At 42.3% G+C, this 24,037-nt stretch overlaps 1 protein-coding gene across 2 annotated transcripts in view; it reads right to left on the reverse strand.

Moving 5' to 3' along the window:
* CCNI (cyclin I) overlaps positions 1-24,037 on the reverse strand; it is a 52,718-nt gene that overhangs the window by 23,066 nt on the left and 5,615 nt on the right. The window contains exons 2-3 of one of the 2 annotated variants that reach the window (XM_050945197.1): positions 12,284-12,391; positions 8,137-8,293 (exon numbers count right to left, since the gene is read on the reverse strand). In XM_050945197.1, coding sequence (XP_050801154.1) covers positions 8,137-8,250 — 114 coding nt within the window. In that variant the 5' untranslated portion in view covers positions 8,251-8,293; positions 12,284-12,391. The remainder of the gene's footprint in view (positions 1-8,136; positions 8,294-12,283; positions 12,392-24,037) is intronic. The other variant, XM_050945196.1, reaches the window with a different exon arrangement.

Below are 24,037 nucleotides of genomic sequence, written 5' to 3' on the forward strand. Positions count from 1 at the left end.
TTAAATGTATAGTGTGTACCTTCTAAAAATGAAACCTACATCTACCTGCACTTTTATGTAGAAATCCATGATTAAATGAAGTCTTCCTGACTAGTGATTTAAATCAAATCCACTCTGCCGGCAGTTTGTGCCTCTTCATATTGAGATGGGGAAAATTCACTATTTTGCACAGAGAAAGCAACGCTCCCATCACTGCAGAAGATGCCCCTGCTCTCAAAGAGGGCAGGGACCCTCCTGTAGAGGAGTGGCCGATCAGACTGCAGTACATTTTGTGTTTGTGAAATGCCCAAGGAGATACGCATTTCATATAACCCATCTGCACAAGCAATAAGTAGGAAGTTATAAAACTAAACGAACAGCAGAATCATAATTTCTTGAGCTACATGAGTTAAATTGAAAGCAAAACAAGATATTTTTGTTCCTGAGAATAAAAAGTCGCTTTCAATTGCAACAGTAAAGTCCCTTCCTAGACTCCAAAGTGCTTCTCCTTAGACATTTTCTCACACCACAAACCCATCACACGTCAGGATTTTGTTTGTTTTGTTGCCACGTACCAATTGCTGACACTTATGTAACAGTCCAGTGCTACTGCTTTAATTACTGCCCACCATGCCAGGAAAATTGGGAGGATACGTGCCACTCGCAGGGTTCACTTTAATTTCCTACACAGCAACAGCAAACTGAAGCAGCCCCACTGCATTCTGCTCTCAGGCAACACCAACAATGGGCTTCAAGATTAAGGAACAGTTCGGCCTGCCCCGTGATTTCCGAAGGGACATTTTTAATGTTAAAAAGGAGTCCATGGGCCAGACCCTCAGCTGGGCAACATGACTTGCAACCAGCAGAGGAACTGACTGTATGTCTCTACAGGCCTCCCCTAGACGGATAATCTATGGAAACCTGAAGTCAGCGAGAGCTGGGGGTGCTCTCCACCCCTCACCAAAAGCACCTGCAGGATCAAGCAACTGACCAAGCCATTATAACCATCCCGGTTACTGCTGGCTGCCTCAGATGCATACCTCCAGACACTGCTGCAGAAGTAACTATTCCTCCCCACAACGGCCAATGCACACCGTAGCCTGAGGGGCCCATACACAGAGCCACAACCACTCCCCCCCACGGTGTGGCACAGGGCTAGCATGGGGAACAGGGCTGTACACTAACAGTGTACCCTGCAAGGCGCTGAGCAGTCTGGTCCTGACACATCCAAGCACTTAAATACGCTCTCGACTTTAGGCATGTGAGCACTGAGACTACTCACATGCTGAAGTTATGCGTGTGCTTTAGTGCTTCACTGTCTTGGGGCCAGAGTGCTCAACATCCTGCAGGATCAAGCTCTAGGACCCAGATCAGGGCCTAGGCAATATTGGCACAGGGTGCAAGAAGCCAGAAGGTACCTGTGTGGGGGGCTTGAGACAACTCAAAACAGTTTGCTGCATGGAGAGCATCCAGAGGGCAGAAATGCTCCTTACCAGCTTCTCACAGGGTGTACCAACACTGGCAGAGATGCATTTAAAGTATTTTTACATTCTCTTGCTAAAACAGTTGCCAGAGCCTTTTTTTAATGGCCTCAGAGAACTACAGGTAGAGAGAACACGGCTGTACATTGAGAGGCTCTCAGAGCAATATGAGAACCCAGAGAGAAGAGGAGAGCTGTCTAGTCACTGATTTCCTGGACGTGCATCCAGCTGTGATGACATGTGTAACATGGCACCAAGATTAACACTGCTATTTAAAAGCCTTAATTCCTCCCACTACAACCTCTTACTACTGTTTGGCACCTCTGCACACCAGTCCTAGAGGAAGGGGCTGTTACGATGCTCCTGTTTCTAGATATTAACAATGCACCTCCACTAACAGATTCTAACCAACCAATGGGGAAAGGCCTTTAAAAAATAATTATGCGCGCGCGCACACACACACACTCCCTTTCCACATCCCTCCTCTGAAGGAGTAAGCAGTCCCCTCTATCAGGGAAGAATAGTGGTTCAGCGGAGAGGGCACTGGACTGGGAATCAGGAGACCAGTACAGTAACTTCTCACTTAACGTTGTAGTTATGTTCCTGAAAAATGTGACTTTAAGCGAAATGATGTTAAGCTAATCCAATTTCTCCATAAGAATTAATGTAAAGGGGGGGGCTAGATTCCAGGGAAATGTTTTTCACCAGACAAAAAACTATGTTGATGAACTAGGTGAGCCCTCAAGAGTTAATACATTAACAACAATGTAGCCTCACACTCTACAAGGCAGCAGGGAGAAGGGAGGGGAGACAGCCTAGCAGACAGAGACAGACACAACCTTGTGTGTGGGAGAGAGAGAGAGAGATGCACACTGCCCCTTTAAGTAAGCTGACACACTCTTAAGAGCATGGTCTTTTTAAGTGGATCAGGAAGTTGAGAGAGCAGCTGCTGCTCCAGGCTCTCTCTGTCCTGTCCCCACCCTGCTCTATATGGAGAAGGGGTAAGCGGGGTGTAAGGTGTCCTCCCATCCCCCCGCTCCTGACATTAGCCCCCCCTCCCTCCCACACACACAGCAAGCAGGAGGTTCGGAGAGCAGCTACAAGGCAGAGGGCAGGAGCAGCACATGGCAGTGCCGGGAGGGATAGCTGCAACTGATAGCCTGCTGGGTGGCTGCTGCACAGGGAACTTAGGGGAGCGGGGAACTGATAGAGGGGCTGCCGGTCCACCCTGGTTCCAAGCCCCCATCAGTTAGCTCCGATGCGCTGCTCTTCTTGCAAGCAGTGGACAAAGCAGGCGGCTGCCAAACAAGGTTAGAAGGGAGCATTGCACAACTTTAAACGAGCATGTTCTCTAATTGATCAGCAACCTAGGACGACTTTAAGTGAGGAGTTACTGTATTAGGAGGTAAAACTAGACGATAATGGTCCTTTCTTACCTTAAAATCTATTAATATAATCCAAGGTCCATGCAATTACTGTGGCTGTATTTTCTACTGCAAGTGGAATTGCTGCTCTACTTCCCAGTTTTCCCGAGTGTAGTGAGATAGTGAATTGATCACCAGCAGCACATCAGAGGTGTATAAAAACAAGGATCTTACTGGAATTTCAGAATTGAACTTGGCACATTTTAGGAAAGAGGTTGGCTGGGAAGGGAGTCATCTCTTGCACATCTCAATACTTTTTCCTGCAAATACTCATCTAACTCCTTGTAGGAAACTCTCGCAGTTGCCTATTCTTGGTTGCTCTTTCAAGGGGTGCATATCTGTGTAACTGGATGTTCCTGTGAAAGGTTGAAGACTCTAGACATTTTAACTAATGTGACAGCAGAATACAAATGAACTCAACTGCATGACTGATACGCTATAGCGGGTGGTAGCAATGCTACCTCTGCTGGCATGATTCTACCACCTCGAAATGAGTTAACAGCAGAGGAAAGTAAGTATCCGTAAGACAGGGAAGAGCAGCACCAGTTATGACCATTAGCTACTGGCTAAGTACATTTAGAGGTGTTGGTGTGAATTAAGAAGTTATTCTGATTTCCAGTTCAACCAAAAAGCCATTTATGTGACACTTGGGGAAGGAGGAGGCTTGAAGTTATGAGCTTGGAGATGGCGAGGAGGGAAAAGGGGCTTTTCTACTGCTTTGATACTGACTGGCTGAACTAACTTATTGTCTCCAACTGCTTAATGCTTCTGGCAGGCTGGGTTTTGTGCTAGCCACACTTGAGTGTTTCAGGTTAGCAGGTGGTTAGCAATTAATCTTATATCAGTTAATAAGATGCCTAGAACTTGTATGAGTGATTGTTATTTTTTACACTATTGTTTAAATCTAAATCTAGGTTAAAAAAATAAATTAATAAAAAGCCAGCCTTCCCTTCCGTCCCCAGGCCCAATCGTAGCCAACACCAGCAGAGGCCCATTCCCTACCTGCTCTCAAACCTGGATCTCCTCTCGAGCGGAGATGGGCTACTGCTGCACTAGATTTGTGGACTTTCTGCCATCCTCCCACACTCCGACCTCACAAATGCACACACTTTACAGCTGGGGCTTCACAGAAACTTCGGGGAGTTAGGTGCCCAAATCTCTGGACCAACTCCCCACCCAAAACCTTGCGCACAGTTAGGCTGCTGATGTGCCAAGACCACTTCCTATCATGCTGACCAGTATTGCTTGATTGTTTCCTTGTATTCCCCCGTCTGTGGTCTCCATCTGTTGTCCCGTGTCCTACACTTAAATAGTCAGCCCCTTGGAACCAGGACTGTCTTCTTTGTCTGTGTTTGTACAGTGCCAAGCACAATGGGGTCCTGGGCCATGATTGGAGATACTAGGTACCTACTGCAACACAAATAACAAATAACAGAACCCCACTGAACACTCCTTAGGTGCCGTTAAACGCCCATCTTATTACATTCTGGGCAAACTCAATGTTATTACATTTTCATGTCTTAAATTCAGGTAAAATATTTTACTGGGTGAAATTAACAAACAAACAAACACACACAGTGTCAGTGATTTCCTGGGTTTGGTTCTTTCCTCATTTTTTGTTCTTCTCTTTCCAGGCTATTTTGCGAGCAGCAGTGACCTTTATCAGCACTGGCAGACTTAAAGGGCAGCTATAGCACTGCAGAATTAGGACCAATATCCAACCTCAGGTACACTGGTTTTACACTGGTGTAACGCCACTAATTTCAGTGGGGTTGTTTCTCAATTGCACCAACGTGAAATCAGATGCAGGCATCTCTCTGAAGTCTCCAAGAGTGCTAATTTATAGTGTTTAGTTCCAGTTTAGTGATAGCTACAAAATTCATAAGCAGTACAGCTTCCTTTCTGGGCCTGGCCACATTTGGAAACAGACACCTGGAGAGGCAAAAATACTATTTTGCACTTAGAGCTTTTCATCCAGTAATCTCTCAGCACTTTACAAAGTTGGGTAAACATGGTAATCTCCATTTTGCAGATGGAGTAGCAAAAGGATAAAGAGGTTAAAAATGACTTGTCCGAGGTCACATGACAAGGCAGTGGGGGAAAAAAATGGGAATGAACTGAAGTCTCCTGATTCCCATTCTCATGAGGAACAGAAAAAGAAAAAGAGATGGAGAAAAAGAGGAACAGAACAAGCAGGGAAAGGAAAAAGAAAGATGAAATGGCATCAAGTTTCTAAAAAAAATTTCCTGGCCCATGAACATAACTGCCATAGAGTGTGTTACTTGTTAACGAGAAAACTAATCTTTGACCAGATTCTCCGACTTTATCTCTCAGATCTTATCCACATGCCAGTCACTCCCCTTTCACCTGACCATCATATGCAATATACATGTAATATTGTATTGTGTATGTATATGTATAATTTAAGTGAACAAACAATAGTGCTAACAAAATGCAAAAAGTGTTCCTAAACACACAAGCCAGATGTCTCTTCTAGACTGAAAAACCCCTTTAACCTTTGGGTTAGAGCTATCAAACATAGGCTGAGTCAGTGTGTCACAAGTCAGAGAAGGAAAACTGAAAGCAATACAAGGACTGAGGCTTTCCAAAACATACCCGGGAAAGAAATTCCCACCAAACTGCTGCAGACTGCAGAACACATATGGTTACACCTTTATCATATACTATTTTTATTCTATTTCCAAGGATCTAAACTCTAGCACAATAAGGTCTAGAAACCATGTGTGTTTCCCCCCCCCCATTAGAATTTAAAAACACAGCCAAGAACTTAGCTGAATTTTCATTAGCGGAAAAAACCCTGAAATGTATTTTCAGTTTTGATCACTAGATTTTCCTTGTGGGTTTCTTCATTTGGAAACCGGAGTAAAACATCAAAATAGAGTTTCTACTTATAACAGGCAATGAACATTAAGTGTCCACAGAGTCCAAGGACTGGCTATCCAGTAAGTCTTAGATTTTCTGAATGTCAAGAGAGACAAACAATTTTGTGTTACTGAGGTTTCGGGCAATTGAGAACATTATTCAATTAAGTGAATAGATGCTAAGGAATAATAGCCCTGTTTCAGATAACAGGGGGTTAGGGTAACAATACGGGTTGAACTTTATGACTGAAACCATGCCAAAATGAGCACTGAGAAAATGAAATGATCTGTGACAGTCTGAAGAGCAGTGTCTCATGAACAATAAGCACTAGAAAGGAATATTTTATACCACTACAAAGCTGCAATTATCAGATACTTAGTACCTATAAAAATTGTGTAGTTTTACATGTCAGCATGTGTTCTCTCTTTTATTCATTTAAATCTGATTACCATGTATTTTTACCCTCACATGCTTAAATTTCAACCCGATTTAGTGATTATTTTCTCTGGAGTCGCTAATGCTAGAAAACAACACTTCATACCATGTCAAAGCAGTCTGGCATTCCAGCTGATAGAATCCTGTCTGATCTGAAGTATGGAAAGATGCAAGATAATAATTAAAATGATGCGATTTTAATGACCAACCAAGATTGGAAGCGCTTGGGTGGACCACTACAAAAACCTTTTCAAGGCCAGTAAACCTTTCCAAGCACGAACCCTAACTCAGCAACCAGAATGGAAAAAAAAAAAAAAAAAAAAAGTCATCCTTATGTGTAATGGCATCATGGCATACTAGAATCCCAAACCTGAATCAGTCAAGTCTGTAACTAGAAGTTCTATTGAAAAGGAACACTGTAGGATTTTTGCAGGTACTGTATCACAAACATTAATCAAGACTGTTTCCATGGCTTTATACTACTCTGATGTTTCACAGAATCTGGTAATGCTACCTCCTGTTTCATATCTGCAGATGGCCAGAAACATTACAAAGTCAAATTAATGTAATTGAATACGTACCTATCCTGTGAGTAGCTGAGTACCATTAGCCTCACCAAAGCCAACCTCACAGGATAAGGTCCTGAAATATCCTCTGACTTAACACAGAAAGAGGTTCCAAAGAAGACCCAGAGCAAGACTATAGCCACGCAGCCACAGCAAGGTGTAAAGACTGAATTCAACAACCACTACCACCTAAACATGCCATGATTGGAGAACCTGTACTTCAGTGGGTACTAAACCAATTTTACAATGCAATAGTTGTTACAAAGAATGACTGATGCCTTGAATGCAAATAACCAATTCTTGGCAAATCTGTAATTAAGCGTCCTGGATATTGTCGGTATAGAGATGCAGAACTGTGGCTAAGATACTGGTAAATATCTGAAGTCAATGAAAATTACTAAGTGCCTGAACTACTGTGTTTTCTGTGTACCAAGCTAAGCAAGGATGGACCTTTTTCCTTCCAGAGCCTCTTAATATTGTTAATACAGCCACAGAGTCCCAAGAACAGGAATTGATGCACTCCCAGCCTCCAGGAGTAAAGAATGGGATGGTACAATCCCTCACCCTGACACTAGGATATTTTGTTTTAAAATCACACAATACCTGTATGTAGCACACAGGCCATTCATAAATAAATACGCTAGATGGGGTTTTTCAGTACACAGAACACAAGCAGAAACTCGCCGTTTACCAAGGCCAATTCTGTGCCCAGTTCTGCCACCTTTATTTACACTAAGTAGTACACTACTCTGAAATCAGTGAGACTACTCATGGAGTACAGTATTATTCACCATGCCAGATCCTCAGGTACGGTAAATTGGAGTGACTCCAGTGAAGTTAATGGAGTAACACCAACACACACTATCAGAGAATCTGGCCCAATATGAGTAAGGGTGGCAGAACAGGCCCTACATTTGAGTAAAAAAATTCAGAAGGGAGTGACCGCATGTCAAGCTAATGCCCACAGTAACACATAGAGGAACAATAGGATGCTTCATGCAGAAAATTGCCCAGAATTTCAACAACATCATAAGTCAAACTTAACCTAACACAATTGAGTTGCTTTTCAGATCGACTGTACAGCAACAAACGTGTATTAATGATCAGTGCAATTCACAGAGTCAGTTTAATAAAACCAAAATGTGTGTGTACTTCTAGAAGCAATAGCAGTGATTTAACACTGTATTCTGTACAGCACGTTCTGTACCTCAGACTGTGAGTATGTTCCTACAACAAAGCATTAGTCACTACATTGAATTAAAGGTTAAATCTCCCTCCCCCAGGCAGTAGGATCATTTCTCATGTAACAGGTTCAGTTATTCACTGAAAAATATGCCAGAAAATATCCAGAAAAATAAGAGACTTTACCTGATTGGGCTGAATTTTGGGCATATGCACTTTCCACATCTGAGCTTCTCTAGAGATTGCTGTCTCCAGGAGGAGACACAATCTCTGGCTCTCCAGGGATCCCGAAAACTTCATGGTAATCCTTGGATCCGCCTACCACCCAACTGGATACAGCTACCTGCAAAAGCAAATACAAACCAGTGTCATGACTGTGCCAGGCCTACGTATTTAAAACAAGAATAAAGATTGCTACAGCTCAAGAGCTGCACGAAATGGAACTACATACACATCACTGATAAAGAGGAGAGCAATTTACCATTCAACCCCTGACAAATATTTGAAATGAATGCTTTTAAAAATATATATATATATATATATATATATATATGAGTGAAAATGAGAGGACAAACAGCAGTGAGCATTAAATATAATTCTGTCGACCAAATATTTTGGATGATTATTAAAAACATTATATAGATGATAAAGTGGATTAAAGTCTGGGCACCACTGCAGGGCACTAGACCCGAACATTAGGATCTTCCTAAAGTGGTTAACACGATGATCAAACTGCTTTAACCAATCAGTACTCCCTCAAGAACATATTTAGAAAGAAAAATCTTATCTATTTGATATCCATTGTCAGGAATTGTTGCTGCTTACACACTGCTCCATAGACATGGTCCATATTGTAAATAATGCACTACTGCATTTAGGCAGAGATCCTGAAAGCTGATCCACAAGGGCAAAACACCTGACATCAGCTGGGATTCCTAAGTCACTTCAGCACTTCTGAAAGTTTTACCCTTAACACTGTAATTCACAGAAACTACAACTGGCTTCACATACCCTGCAATGATACCCAGGAGGGCAGGAAAGCTACTCTTGGATGTAATTAGAGTGGGTTAGATCCAACAACTGTGGAGGGGAACTTGAATGCACATGTCAATTTTTAAGGCCATGTCTCCACTAGGGAATATTTTTAAAATACCAAAAACCCTACCGGTGTTGGCCCAAGGTAGCTGAACCTGTTAGTCCTACTGCAGACAAGGCTCTGCTAACCTGAAGCCACCCATCCCTAACACCAGTTCACCTGAAGCATTAGTGGGAATCTATACAAAACTCATTAACATAGAAAAGGCATAAATGCCCTGCAATCTAGATAATCAAGGAGGAAATTTTTCCCACAGAAGCCTACAGAATTTAAGAGCACAAGTCTCATTTATTTGTAAAATCTTCCCACAAATGCACCAAGTAAACAAATGAAAAGAGGTTGTTGGGTTTTTTTGGGAAGGGGGGCACAGAAGCATGCCCTCGCCTTCAATAGTTTTCAGAACTAAAACTTAGATGTTACTTGTTAATTTTAAGCAAAAAAAAATAATAATAAAGGCCATACCTTATTTTTTAAATGGACCCTTCATTTTGGTTGAATCAGAGAAAAGATGTTTTCAAGAGAAAAATATTTAAGTCTGTTATTTAAGTCAGCTAGATATCACCTGCCACTTTTTGTGAGCACATATTTCTTGATTGTACAAAGTCACTTAGGCAAAACGATTCATGCTGCAAATATAAGTCCATGGGAAAGTATTTAAACTTTGAACTACTTGTGTGCTCTCTTGTGAAATCTGAAACATAATACGGAGGAGGCTGGCCAACTCCTAGCCCGGCTGTTTACAAAGACTGCAGTTATTAGATTTACAAATAATGTAGTTCATGCTTCTGTCAAATTTTACAGTAAATAAGATAACCTGCTACTATTTTTGTCAAATGTAACAGCACAGGTAGACGTGACAAGAGAAAACTGATTCCCTCAGACCAAAAATGTTTTTTTGTTTTTTTTAAGGCAGATTCAGTATGCAATATCACAAATTTAAGGGAGACTAAACCAAGTTTTATCTGTTGCTAAGATTCCCACAATTCTTAATAGGTGCCATTCACCCCACTTGGACTATGCACAAGGCTTAAACATCACTTCAATCCCACTTAAGCCCTCAAGTACAGTTTAAGTGATGTATACACCATGTGTGATCTCTGTGCATAGGTTGAATTGTACCTCTTCTGAGATTCTTCCAAAACAAGCGCTTCAAAGTGAATCAACCAAACAACGCCCCCCAGCTTGTTAGCCAACCCTATGCCAGCCTAATAATATTAGAGTAACGAACCAGAGTGACAATGGCTGGAGAGATTTCCAGATTCAAGTTCCCAGTGAATATTCTAAACGGATTCAAAATACCTACTTAAAAATTTATGAAAAATACCTGATATTGGCTTCTAATGGATCAGCTGAAGATTTACAAAGAATAAATCTTTATTAAAGTGCAATACCCCTTTCCCATTTTCACAGGGAAAAGTTACCTTTTAAAAGCAGAAGTGAAGTTGCCCTGTTACAGCAATTACCCATATGGAACAATGCCAGAGAATGCACTTTTCATTTACTGTTTTTTTCACAAGTACCTCTTCTCAGGGGAAGACACTAACAAACCTCACTTAGGCCAGGATAAATCAGGAGTAATTCCACTGGAATTACCCTGCTGTAAAACTAGTGAGAGATCAGAATCAGGCCTGTAGACTTGATTCACGCAGATGGGATCCAATCCCACACCCACTGGCCAAACTCCTTCCAACTTCAAGGTGTGCAGAATTGGAACTGCTCGTTCCAAAAATACAGATCTGGGGCCTGATCCACCCTTGCCTTTCACAGTCATTCGCACCTGGACAGAGTGGGTGTAAAAAACACCAGCAAGTCAGAATAATGGTCGTCTTCGACACTCACTTTGCACAGGTGTGCGTGACAACACAAGGGTCCAGGCAGAGGAGAATCTAGCCTCCTATATTGGTGGCTTGGAGGTAACATGGTTCCTAAATGTACCTAATAATTTAGGACCTGATCCAAATGCAATTAAAAACAAGCCAATGGAACTATTTCCTTTGATTTCAACACAAATTGAATTTGGTCCTTACAAACAGATTCAGGTAAAACACAACACTAGCTCCCATGTCACAGAAATCAGTTTTCCACACCTCCTGAATAAAGCCCTCAAAATTGGATTTTTTCATGGACTCCAAAGAACAGAAGCTGGACATAACTTATTTTCAAATTCAATTAGACCCTTAGGAGTTCAGTTGCTATGTAACTGCTTAGTAATGAAACATTCTTTATACAGGTAATCCTAGCTGGGTAACATCCAACAAGATATCAACCGCAGCCTGTCAGACTGCACTGTAGGGTACATAATTGGAAAAGACTGTAATTAAAGGCTTATGTGAACACTTAACTTTATAGGAGATAAAATAAGTACACGGGGGGTGGGGGACAGAGAATAAGGCGGTGGGGGATGGGACAAGCAGTGCTTTTAGGATCTGATCCAAAGTCCACTAAAGTCAATGGAAAGACTCCACCGTCTTCTATGAGTTTTAGATCAGCCCTCTAAAGCACTGCCTAAACTCTGTTCTTATACCTCGAAACAGCAGCACCGAAGGTGTGAGCCCTGGGAACAGAATTCAAGTTCCAAGGGCCGTTTTGGAGGCAGAGTGCAGAGGCACAAGAAGCATTAGTGACCTTTACCCTGAACATCGTGTCCCTTTATTTAAAATATTTGTGAATATCATACCTTGATTTCCTAGCACAGAAAACATAATTAGCCAGGCCTTAAACTCCAGACATAAAATATCAAAAGGGGCTAGAGATTTCAAGCAAAAGTCAATCAATCTTTCAGGATTTTACACCTCCGGTTATTTTGTTTAATATACACAATTCAGGTCATACCAGTCAGCTTTGATAACACAGGGCTTGATTCTGTTCCCATCACAGTTAATGGCAAATATCCCATTGACTCGAATGGCAGAAGGTTTCGGACCCTTAAAGATTTTTTGCACTTAAGGCTGGATTCCATCCTTCAGAAGAAAAGGGGCGCACACTTTGGCAGATCTTTGGATTCTAAGGAGAGCAAAATCTATACTCTTTTCTGGGCTGAGTTTTGAAAAAAGTTAGTTTATATCAGTAGTTGTCAATTGTTTTTCCTATATCACAACCAAAACACCAACTCCAACGTTTACAGCACGAATGGATTTCACCGCACTCTACTCCAGTCTCTCATTCTTGCCTAACTTCTTCTTCCAAACATCACGCTTTGAAGTTTGCACAAAGAAACCCTGACCCAGTATCTCCTACCTAGCAACCGTTCCTCTCATGAGACCTCTCCACAGGAATTCTTCTGAGAGTCAGTGCTCTCACTGCTCTTTCCACTCCCAGCAAGAGATGGTTATATGGGCACTCCAGCTACAAGAGAGGGGAAGTAACTGATGCAAGAGAAGAAAGCAATGGACTCACAAGAGAACATTTCTTCTTTTCAGCCCCCTCTCCTCCCAACAGTGACGCCTGGATGGTGAAAAAAGGTCGAACTCTTGCAACAGAAGGAAGCAATCAATGAGGGAGTGTATCACATAAGACTTTAAGGGTAGTACTGGTCCTAGGGCTACACAGGGCAGGCCAATCCCTGCCTCTCCTCAGAAGAGATCAACTGATGTAACGGAAGAGTAAGACTTCAGTGTAAAAAATAAAAATAAAGGCACAATTCTGGCTGCCCAAAGAGAGGTGTCTGACCCACGTCTTTAATAAATGCAGCAGACAAGGTTTGCAGTGGGCATAGCATTACAGGAGAAACAAACAAACCTCCTTCCATTGAATCTTCTGCAGAAGAGGACTTATGGGTTACAGTGGACGAGAAGCTGGATATGAGTCAGCAGTGTGCCCTTGTTGCCAAGAAGGCTAACGGCATTTCGGCTGTATAAGTGGGGACATAGCCAGCAGATCGAGGGACGTGATCATTCCCTTCTAGTCGACATTGGTGAGGCCTCATCTGGAGTACTGTGTCCAGTTTTGGGCCCCACACTACAAGAAGGATGTGGAGAAATTGGAAAGAGTCCAGCAGAGGGCAACAAAAATGATTAGGGGGATGGAGCACATGACTTATGAGAAGAGGCTGAGGGAACTGGGATTGTTTAATCTGCAGAAGAGAAGAGTGAGGGATTTGATAGTTGCTTTCAACTACCTGAAAGGGGGTTCTAAAGAGGATGGATCTAGACAAGTGGTCAGCAACCTTTCAGAAGTGGTGTGCCGAGTCTTCATTTACTCACTCTAATTTAAGGTTTCGTGGACCAGTAATACATTTTAATGTTTTTAGAAGGTCTCTTTCTATAAAAGCCTATAATAACTAAACTATTGTTGTATGTAAAGTAAATAAGGTTTTAAAAAGGTTTAAGAAGCTTCATTTAAAATTAAATTAAAATGCAGAGCCCCCCGCACTGGTGGCCAGGACCTGGGCAGTGTAAGTGCCACTGAAAATCAGCTGGCGTGCTGCCTTTGGCACACATGCCATAGGTTGCCTACCCCTGATCTAGACTGTTCTCAGTGGTACCAGATGACAGAACAAGGATTAATGGTCTCAAGTTGCAGTGCGAGAGGTTTACGTTGGATACTAGGAAAAACTTTTTCACTAGGAGGATGGTGAAGCACTGGAATGGGTTACCTAGGGAGGTGGTGGAATCTCCTTCCTTAGAGGTTTTTAAGGCCAGACTTGACAAAACGCTGGCTGGGATGATTTAGTTGGAGATTAGGTCCTGCTTTGAGCAGGAGGTTGGACTAGATGACCTCCTGAGGTCCCTTCCAACCCTGATATTCTGTGAACCTGGAGAGTCTTAACAGCTTAGCAAAACATGACCAGGTTGTATAGAACATACCTTCATTTCTCTTTGATTACATCAGTCAACATGTAATGGAATGTAGGCTAGGTATATTTTTATAGATATATTTTACACACTGTTACACAAAGGGCATTAATATATATTGTATGCTATTATACACCCACTTGATCATGATTCACTTTTTGTACTGCCGTTTTCCACTGTATACAATAGAACACAACAAAATGTCAGTACGAAGGCTATTTTTATAATTCTATTGTGGGCTTGTAATGTCCTGATATTGGATGACTTATTCAATAGAGACTATCAGATCCATTAATATCTATGTTGTATCTTTGACGGTTAAACAAACTACATACATGAATGAATGAGATCTATTGGTCAGCTTATAACCCCAGACTTCAAAGATAATCACAAACCCACCCTAGAGGGTTGCTTCATCCCCAGAAGCGTAGACAAGGTGCAATTTGCATCTCTTCCCCCATCTGAGTGGGGAAGTGTTGACTAATACATGCTAGGGTTCTATTTTATTCACACCACATATAACTACTATGCATTAAGCACATAATATCAATATAACATTATACTGTGTATGTATTTCTAGATGTTACATGGCCTGAATCAGCCTATGCCTTTCTATAATCCTATTCACTTATGCTAAGTATCCGATAACACTTTGCAAAACTGAAGTCGGGTTTGGCATTGGAAAACAGGTAACTCAAAGGCAAAGTACATTAATGTCCTATCCTGGGACAAGCTAAGGAGGTACATTCACAGACCAGAACCTGAAATGCTAGTAGCCAAAACAAAGATAAGGAGGATACAGAACAAGTTACGGAGCTGGTACGAACTGGTGGGGTAGATTTGAGTGACGTGTAAAGAGTTTTGTAACTTGTAAAATCATCCTCTAAATAGCATCAGGTGAAATGCATTAGGCTGGAAACAAACCTTCTTTGTAAGGTGAATTCAACAATACTACATGGGACAGCTTCCTGGAGACTGGCATCATATTGAACCTTTATTCCTGTACTATTCTATTATTGACTTTCAGCAATAAACCTGACTGATATTGGTTACTTAGTCTCTATGGACTATTTCATAATAAACCAGGTGTGATCAAGCCCTTGACAATACAATTTACCAGCAGAAGCGAAGAGGAGCAGGAGGTTAATGATTTATACAGAAGCAGCTGCACCATTGCATGGAAGCACCAGGTGATCAGAGAGCACATGTACCTCACTGAATAGCCTGACAGCCACAGCAAAGGACAGAGGGATGCTTTCAAAAGTGCCCTGAATTAATAAACCCAGGTGCAGCTAAGAAGGGTTAAATACCTCTGAGAATGTTGAATCTAGAGCCACCACTAGGAGTAAGAGAAGGTGGTGTGGGGGGTGGAAAATCAAAATTTGCCAAATGGAAGTGACATTTTGTTTCCAAACTAAGGAGGCAAATAAACTGGAAACGGGAAGGAAAAAAAATCTACAATAAAATTACGCACTTGAAAGTGTCCCTGTAAGCCAAAATGGCACATGCCCATGGTGTTCTGAATGCTGCAAAGGTTAACATGCTAAGGAGCCCGAAGGCTGAAACTAACCTGCATATAAACTAATATACATTTTAACCAGATATAGTCTCGCTTAAAAAAAAATTAGGGATCACTGCAAGCAAACACTGTGCTTTACAAAGTGCACAGACCAAATGCACATTAAAGGGCTGTACGAGAAGGAAACAAATGGAAAGACTGGCACTGCTTCTTTGAATCTAGCTTTCTGAAAGTCAGGCTGCAGTCCATTAGGCAACTCTGATGTTTTTATGTGCTCAGATTCGTAACAGACAAGTTCCCTCCACGAAAAACACTTTCCAAGGTCCCGCCAGTGGTAACAATACTTATGCCACATCCAATTAAGTGTGTGTGTGTGTGCGCGTGCAGCTGAGGTACTATTGTGGCAATTGGGGGGGGATGAGGGTGGCGCTAGAGTAGACAAATCTGCTTGCCCAAAGTCAGCCCTTGTACACAACTGGATATCTGAAACCCCAAACAGTCACCACAGAAATTCAGTAAGCTTGGATCACGGTGGATTGGACCACTGTAAAGCATTCAACTCCAGCTGAATTTTGGCCTCTGTTTTCTTGGGGTTAGAATAACATGGCTCCCTTAACAATTAGAGTGATCTCTCTCCTCCCACCCCCCAACCAAATCTTGGAAGTTTTTGAATCACTGCTCAAACATCTTGTAGCTTCTTAATCCATTCAGCAAGGCTCAACTGGCCACAGTCACATTTCTTGAAGAATTGCTAGCAAGTTGGAAAGGGGGGGGAAGTCAATTGTGCGAAAGCTTGTTTTGCTCTGAAGGCTGCTCTCTTCCAAACAAGGTCATAAGCTGGCGATTCTTGCCCTGAAATTAGAGGTTCAAGTCTTTTAGAGGTGAGGCCTTCTCCACGTGCCCCCTCCTGGCCACATGTCCCTCTGCGCCACATCCTCCCTCTTCAGAGCTCCTTATAATCTCTCTCATGAGCACCATCGCCCTCCGCTTGGGGCTGAATAATGACCACACACAGTTCCAAAGAGTCCTTTATGTCCACAGAATAAAGTCTATTCCTGCAACCTGAAGGCTTTCACTTATCTCTGGTTCTTCACTTCTCTCTTATCTTCTGGCTTTATGACCATTACAACATAAATTGTCTGTGTCACATATTAAACTATACAAAGCAAATATCGTTAAATCAAACTAGTCAGCTCTCAAGCAGTATTTTTCCACACTGCAAAACTTTTCAAAAAGGCAAAATCCACAGAACTCTTCATAACAATTTACAAAACCTAAGAGACCAAGAAACAAGAAAACAGAAGCTGGATAGTTCTAAACATAATAAAACAGCTCCAAGAAAACTGCAAATACTGGGGATACATAGCCAAAGGCTTCTTGCCCTGGAGAAGAAGTGTTACAAATCATTAAAAGGAGGACAGGCAGGGTTGGCAGTCGCCCTAGACTTTTGGAAATAAAGCATCAGCCATTTTTAGAGATGAGGAAGAATGCTAAATCCCAGGTCCACCCACACGTATTCAAGGCAGGACTGTTGAGGACGGTAGTAAAAAAGTTGTCTTTGTTCGGCTCACCCTCTTTCTACAGGCTGGCCTGTATAGACAGGAAATAATTGGATACTGGTATAAACCAGTGGCAAATTTAGTCACAACACCTTCTCCTGCACTGCTTCTAAGGCAGTACAAACACCCCCGATTACTATGGGCAACATATAAACTCCCAGTTGAGATTAGCTGCAGCAGCAAAATTTATGCCCTGGTGCTCATTTTTTTGATGAGTTTTGCTTTTAGGTTTTGGTTTATTTGTACCCACATTCAAAGCAACACAACCTCCTTCCACTCACAAGTTCATTGCTATTAACTTTAAACGACTCCACCCCCCCCAAAAAAAAAGCTTTGCATGAACCTCTACTAACCAAAAATACTGTTGAATTGTACACTGCACCATTGAGCTGTACACGGCTCTTAGCATGTGTCCTTATTTTATTTGTCTAGATGTTGTTACATATATAAGATGCTGTTTGAGATGTAAACTTTTATAACATCAGACGTGCCCAATCCTGCAACTGTTGGGCACTCAAATCTCATAGAATAGTCAGGCTGACTTCAGTATGTGCCATGACTGCAAAGTCAGGATCATGTACATTTATTATTGTGGTAGCATCTACAGGGAGTGTCCCTACTGTGCCAGGCACTGTACAAACATAACAAAGATACAGTCCCTGCCCTGATGAGCTTACAATTTAAGCACAGGACTATAGATAATACTGTATGTGGATACAGACAGGGCACCCTAGGAAACAACAAAATTGTTAGGACATATAAAACACTTTATTCCAGTACCAGTGACAATGAAAGGCAAATATGAGGTGGCAACTGGATAGTACTGAGAAAAATTGTATACACCCTTACACCAGCGCAACCCATTCTCTTCAGTCTCAAGACAACAGCTGCACCAGTTTTACTCCATGTGGCTCATTACAAGAGCAGTAGTTCTCAAACTTTTGTCCTGGTGACCCCTTTCACATAGGAAGCCTCTGAGTGTGACCCCCCCCTTATAAATTAAAAACACTTTTTTATATATTTAACACCATTAAAAATGCTGGAGGCAAAGTGGGGCTTGGGGTGGAGACTAACAGCTCGCAACCCCCCCATGTAATACCCCTGCGACCCCCTGAGGGGTCCCGACCCCCAGTCTGAGAACTCCTGGACTAGAGACAGCGTACATGCTAAATGTACAGAGTGCCTAAGATAAAACACCATCACCACACAGCATTATGAAATGGCTCTTTGCTCCCCTCATTACAAACATGTTAATGCAGCAGATGCAGAGTCCAAGTCACCTCTCAGTTATACCAATCTAACTCACTAATTTCACTTAAGTTACTTCTGATATACACTGATATAGGAGAATCAAACCCACAAAGATTGAGTAATATATTTGAAATAAGGATCACTGGCTTTCCCATTCATAAAATGCTAGTTTTTGATGTTCGTTTGTTAAACATCCAGAAACAAAAATACTCTGCTTTGCTTTACAAGTTATACAACCATCCAAACAAGATGAGTACAATACATCTGCAACTAGATATACGTGAAATGGATTGAGCAACAGCTCAATTTTTTTGCAGCTCTAGCCAGTCATTAATATAATTGAACAGCAACAAAACAAAATTGGGTAAAAAATTACTGTTCTTAAGTCTTATTTCTGACAAATTATATTGTTTCTCTACCACCCACACACACAGAGAGAGAGAGAGAGCGCAATTACAGTAATTTGGTTCCCCTTGACAACTGTAAACAGGATGTTAAGAGAAAGCAATCACCACCAGACGTTTATTAAAAACAAAACTAAACACATAGTGTGTCCAACATTTTGCTCTGCACACTCAGAACAGCTTCAGAGAAAGCTATCAGTGATTACTGCTAATATGAGGATGCAGTTTAAGACACTAGGAGGCCATTATCTCTGAAAACTCATGGCGAACGGGGGAGGTTCCAGATGACCGGAAAAAGGCTAATGTAGTGCCCATCTTTAAAAAAGGGAAGGAGGAGGATCCGGGGAACTACAGGCCAGTCAGCCTCACCTCAGTCCCTGGAAAAATCATGGAGCAGGTCCTCAAGGAATCAATTCTGAAGCACTTTGAGGAGAAGAAAGTGATCAGGAACAGTCAGCATGGATTCACCAAGGGCATGTTCTTCCTTGACTTTAGCAAAGCTTTTGATATGGTCTCCCACAGTATTCTTGCCAGCAAGTTAAAGAAGTAAGGGCTGGACAATTGGACTATTAGGTGGATAGAAAGCTGGCTAGATCATCAGGCTCAACGGGTAGTGATCAATGGCTCCATGTCTAGTTGGCAGCCGGTTTCAAGTGGAGTGCCCCAAGGGTCAGTCCTGGGGCCAGTTTTGTTCAATATCTTCTTTAATGATCTGGAGGATGGCGTGGACTGCACTCTAAGCAACACTGCAGATGACATTAAACTGGGAGGAGTGGTAGATACGCTGGAGGGTAGGGATAAGATACAGAGGGATCCAGACAAAATTAGAGGGCTGGGCCAAAAGACACCTGATGAGGTTCAACAAGGACAAGTGCAGAGTCCTGCACTTAGGACGGAAGAATCCCATTCACTGTTACAGACTAGGGACCGAATGGCTAGGAAGCAGTTCTGCAGAAAAGGACCTACGGGTTATAGTGGACGAGAAGCTGGATATGAGTCAGCAGTGTGCCCTTGTTGCCAAGAAGGCTAATGGCATTTTGGGTTGTATAAGTAGGGGCATTGCCAGCAGATTGAGGGATGTGATCACTCCCCTCTATTCAACATTGGTGAGGCCTCATCTGGAGTACTGTGTCCAGTTTTGGGCCCCACACTACAAGAGGGATGTGGAAAAATTGGAAAGAGGCCAGCGGAGGGCAACAAAAATGATTAAGTGGCTGGGAGGAGAGGCTGAGGGAACTGGGATTGTTTAGTCTGCAGAAGAGAAGAATGAAGGGGGATGAGATAGCTGCTTTCAACTACCTGAAAGGGGGTTCCAAAGAGGATGGATCTAGATTGTTCTCAGTGGTACCCAATGATAGAACAAGGAGTAATGGTCTCAAGTTGCAGTGGGGGAGGTTTAGGTTGGATATTAGGAAAAAATTTTTCACTCGGAGAGTGGTGAAACACTGGAATGGGTTACCTAGGGAGGTGGTGGAATCTCCTTCCTTAGGAGTTTTTAAGGTCAGGCTTGACAAAGCCCTGGCTGGGATGATTTAGTTGGGAATTGGTCCTGCTTTGAGCAGGGGGTTGGACTAGATGACCTCCTGAGATTCTGTCCAGCCCTGATAATCTATGATTCTATGAGATAATTATAAGGAAATGAGAAATAAGGAACCTTTGGAACAACAGATCAAGTAGGAGATACAGTACAGAAGAACAGCATTCTTAGGCTCTGAGGGTACCATGCCCCCCTCATCATTAACTAAAGACAACTTAGTATTACAAAGCTAGATTGTCCGCAAGGATCACTTGTTCTCTGTCTCCACCAGTGGTTCTCAAACTCTTTTTTTACTGGTGATCCCTTTCACACAGCAAGCCTCTGAGTGCGACCCCCCCTTACAAATTCAAAACACTTTTTTATATATGTAACACCATTATAAATGCTGGAGGCAATGCTGGGTTTGGGCTGGAGGTTGACAGCTCACGACCTCCCCCATGTAATAACCTTGCAACCCCCTAGGGGTCCTGACCCCCAGTTTGAGAACTCCTGCTCTACAAGATGCCAGTTAGAGAGTATGTAAATGATCCAATTCCAATTGTCCACTAATACAGGACTGTACAAGCACAGTTCCAGCTCTTCTCTGTAAACACCTCCTGCCAAATTGGTGCAAATTTCACAGGGTTAAGCTGGCCCTCCTGTCCTGGTTGGTCCTGGGGCATCTGCACAGTTTACTCAAGCTGGGAAAGTCTCATAAGGCCACCAATGGATCAGGGTAATTACTAAAACACATGGACTATTCTCCTATCTCCAGAATGCCACACCATAGCTCAGAGGAGGCAAACTTTGCAGATTGGGGAGTATCAGCCTTTGCGTCTTGGAGTTCCTCTTCTGTTTGCTTTGCAAATGTTCAGTCTGAAGTTGCTGTTTGTTCCCATACATTCAGTTACAGCAGCATGTGCAGTTGTGTTCCAAAAACTCTTGTGTGCTTCCCATTTTGTTTCACCAATAAAGAACAAGCTGGCGGTGAACTTGTTTATAGCAGTTTGATCTTTCAGGAACAGGGACCACCAGCTGGACAGTAGTACTTACAGGGAGCAATTTGAGCACTTATAATACAGTTTGAATTTTGAAAGCAAAGCCTCAAGATTCTTGGGACCAAGTTCCCAGCTGGTGTAACTCCACTGAAGTCAACAGTTACATCAGCAGGGAATTTGGCTTGTGGTTCAAAGGCAAAAGTAATGTCACAAGGGCACAGAATCTCTGGCAAATGGTTTAATTCAGCACTTCCCTTATCAAGTTAAAGAAAAGAAACATCTGATCTCTGGACTGATGAGCAAAACTGAGCATTTGCCGTAACATGTTATGCATGAGTGAGCTTTTAGACCAGTTTATTGCATATTGTTACCAACTGCAGCTTTCCATTATGGTTAGTAAGACAGCACATCAATAACATCGGCAGTTAGTGAACACACAGGAAAACAACAAAGATTTGAGAAGCCTGAGGTTTTCTTCGCATCTGATCTACCTCTAACCCACTGGTTTTGTCATTTGAAAAAAAACAGACATTTTAAATAGAAATTTGAAAAAAAAAAAACAAAAAAACCCAACCTCTTAACTTCAGTGAAACTAGACGTCTATGGTGCTCAAGAATGCCTTCTTTGTGGCCTGCCTGTATTTTCAATGCACCCTCTATTCCATTCAGAGCCAGTTACATGGTTACAGTACTTGTGGCTCTGACATCTCTGACCCCACCAAAACTCCCGAGGGAGGGCCCAGAAAATCCTTCAAACTCTGTAATCAGGCAGCTGTGACCTAGACACTCATTATTTTGCCTTCAGCCAGCGACAAGGATAAGTTCAAGAGGACTTTTAGGACCTGCAACCATGTTTTATCCAACCAGACTCTATTTGGAAATCCTAGAACATCAATTACTAATATTATTATTATGGAATCTGAATGGTGGGACAGAGATCAGAGTTTAGCACCTACAGATATTACCATAAAGTTTTTCCAACCATGAGGGTTCTCACAACAAAGTTTTTGGTGGCCTCAGAGTGTTGTCACAAAGTCTTAGGGTGGCCACGCTGACAATTTTTGCTAAAATAATTAATTAACTTCAGGAAAAAAATAAATATGCACATACATATGTCCAAAACATTGATTTTCTTCATTTAGGGGTTTGTTTTTGCAGACTCAATAATAAAAATAATGTACAGTTGTCTTCATTCTTTACTGGACCTAAACAGAATAGAAACACAAATAAGATGCTTTGCACATTTTTTTTTTGTTATTGTTTCTTTTGCTTTTTTGGTATTTTTGTCTTGTTTTTTAAGATTTGCTAGCTAGTAAGTCTGCTGCTGTAAAAAACGATATTTTGTATGCTTGTTAATATCACTTTTCACAGCAGACTTACTAAGCCCCAGTAAGCCTGGGGGCAAATTAAGCCCTAGACAGGGAGGTTGGCAGGGAGGCTGCGGGGGCCAGAGACGATACGGGGAAGAGGCCTGAGGCCTGTGGCCAGAGCCTGGAACCAGAGCCTGCCACTACATGGATGGATCCCAAAGCCCTGCAGCCAGAGCCTGCCCACCCACCCCCACCACTCCAGGGCTGAAGCCCAAAGCCCGAGATCCGCCCAAGAAAGTGAGGAATTTACCAGTGGCCTGCTCCTCCAGCTTCTGGGGGGAGAGGGAGGCGGCAAGGCCCAACCCCTGCTAACAGCTGTAGGGGAGGGGACACTGGTTCCCCCCACGCCACCCATCACAGTCCAAGAGGCTGTGGCTGCAATAAAAGCCCCCTGGTGGCCACATGCACCCACGGTGGCTGCATTTGAGAAAATGCTGATTTATAGCACAGCCATTATTAATCTGCAGAAGGTTTCACGCCCACAATGCACTTCCCAACAAACTACAAAATACAAATGCTCAGCAATGACTTTTACCATTCAAACATCAGTATGTCAATTCTCTAGCCAGAGAAACCAGTATGATATGGATAGTTATTAGGAATCTGCACAGTTTAAACCTGGTATCCATTACTTTTGCCCTTGAAAAATTAATTTTGCAGAACTCCACCTACGGGAATTATTCTAACATCATATAAGAATTTTGTAAGCCTGACACAAATGTCCCTTTTCCATGTATTTATAAAAAAAAGCCACACCTATATTTGCAAACCCCAAACTTACACTGACATTCCCCCCCACGGTAGAATTTTTAGCAATTGGCTGAACACCTAGTACAGTGGAAATGTTAGGAGACACCACCACATCCAAAATCCTGACAACTGGAAAAATGAATCCAATCTCCCCAAAACTATCCTTGCACGGGACTAAAAGCAGTTTAAGAACAGTACAAGCACCTCAACATCTCTATAAACTGAATGATGATTAGGTCATAGTCACTGCCTGAAAAATTTACTTGCCAATGGCAGTAGCAGAAGGGACTTAGGCCCAGATCCTCAAAGGTATTTAGGTGCCCCACCTTTGAGGATCAGAACCACAGTCCTCCACTGCTAAGGTTAGTGGACAATGGGGAGAAAGAACAGGGCTGCCCTCCACAATTAAATCCCCACCCCTGATCTTTTGTTCCAAGACCCCCAGTGAATTTTACAAGCATCTGGTCAGTTCTGCCGCTCTTCAGAATTTAGCAATGAGCAGAAGGGGCACCATGAGCAAGTGGCCTGAGCAGAGCCAGGAACTCCTGAGAGCTAAATCCCAGCTCTGCCAGCACTATGCGTGATCGTGTGAAGATTCATTAAAACCTTTTGTCTCCTCTTTAGTAAAATGGAGTTAACAATACTGAATTAGTTACTGTTTACACACTGCTCTGAAGAAAAAAACAAAACCAAATATGGCCACCAATAAAAGGTGCACTTCTAAAATATCCAACTTTCTTCTTCGATTTAACACTTTCTTGTGTAAAAATCTATCTGGCAGAGGAGTTTTCTTGACCAGCACCTATAGCAAAATATTCATCAGCTTTTTAGA

Source organism: Gopherus flavomarginatus, chromosome 3, assembly GCF_025201925.1.
Source record: "Gopherus flavomarginatus isolate rGopFla2 chromosome 3, rGopFla2.mat.asm, whole genome shotgun sequence".
In the NCBI taxonomy this organism is placed as follows: Eukaryota; Metazoa; Chordata; order Testudines; family Testudinidae; genus Gopherus; species Gopherus flavomarginatus.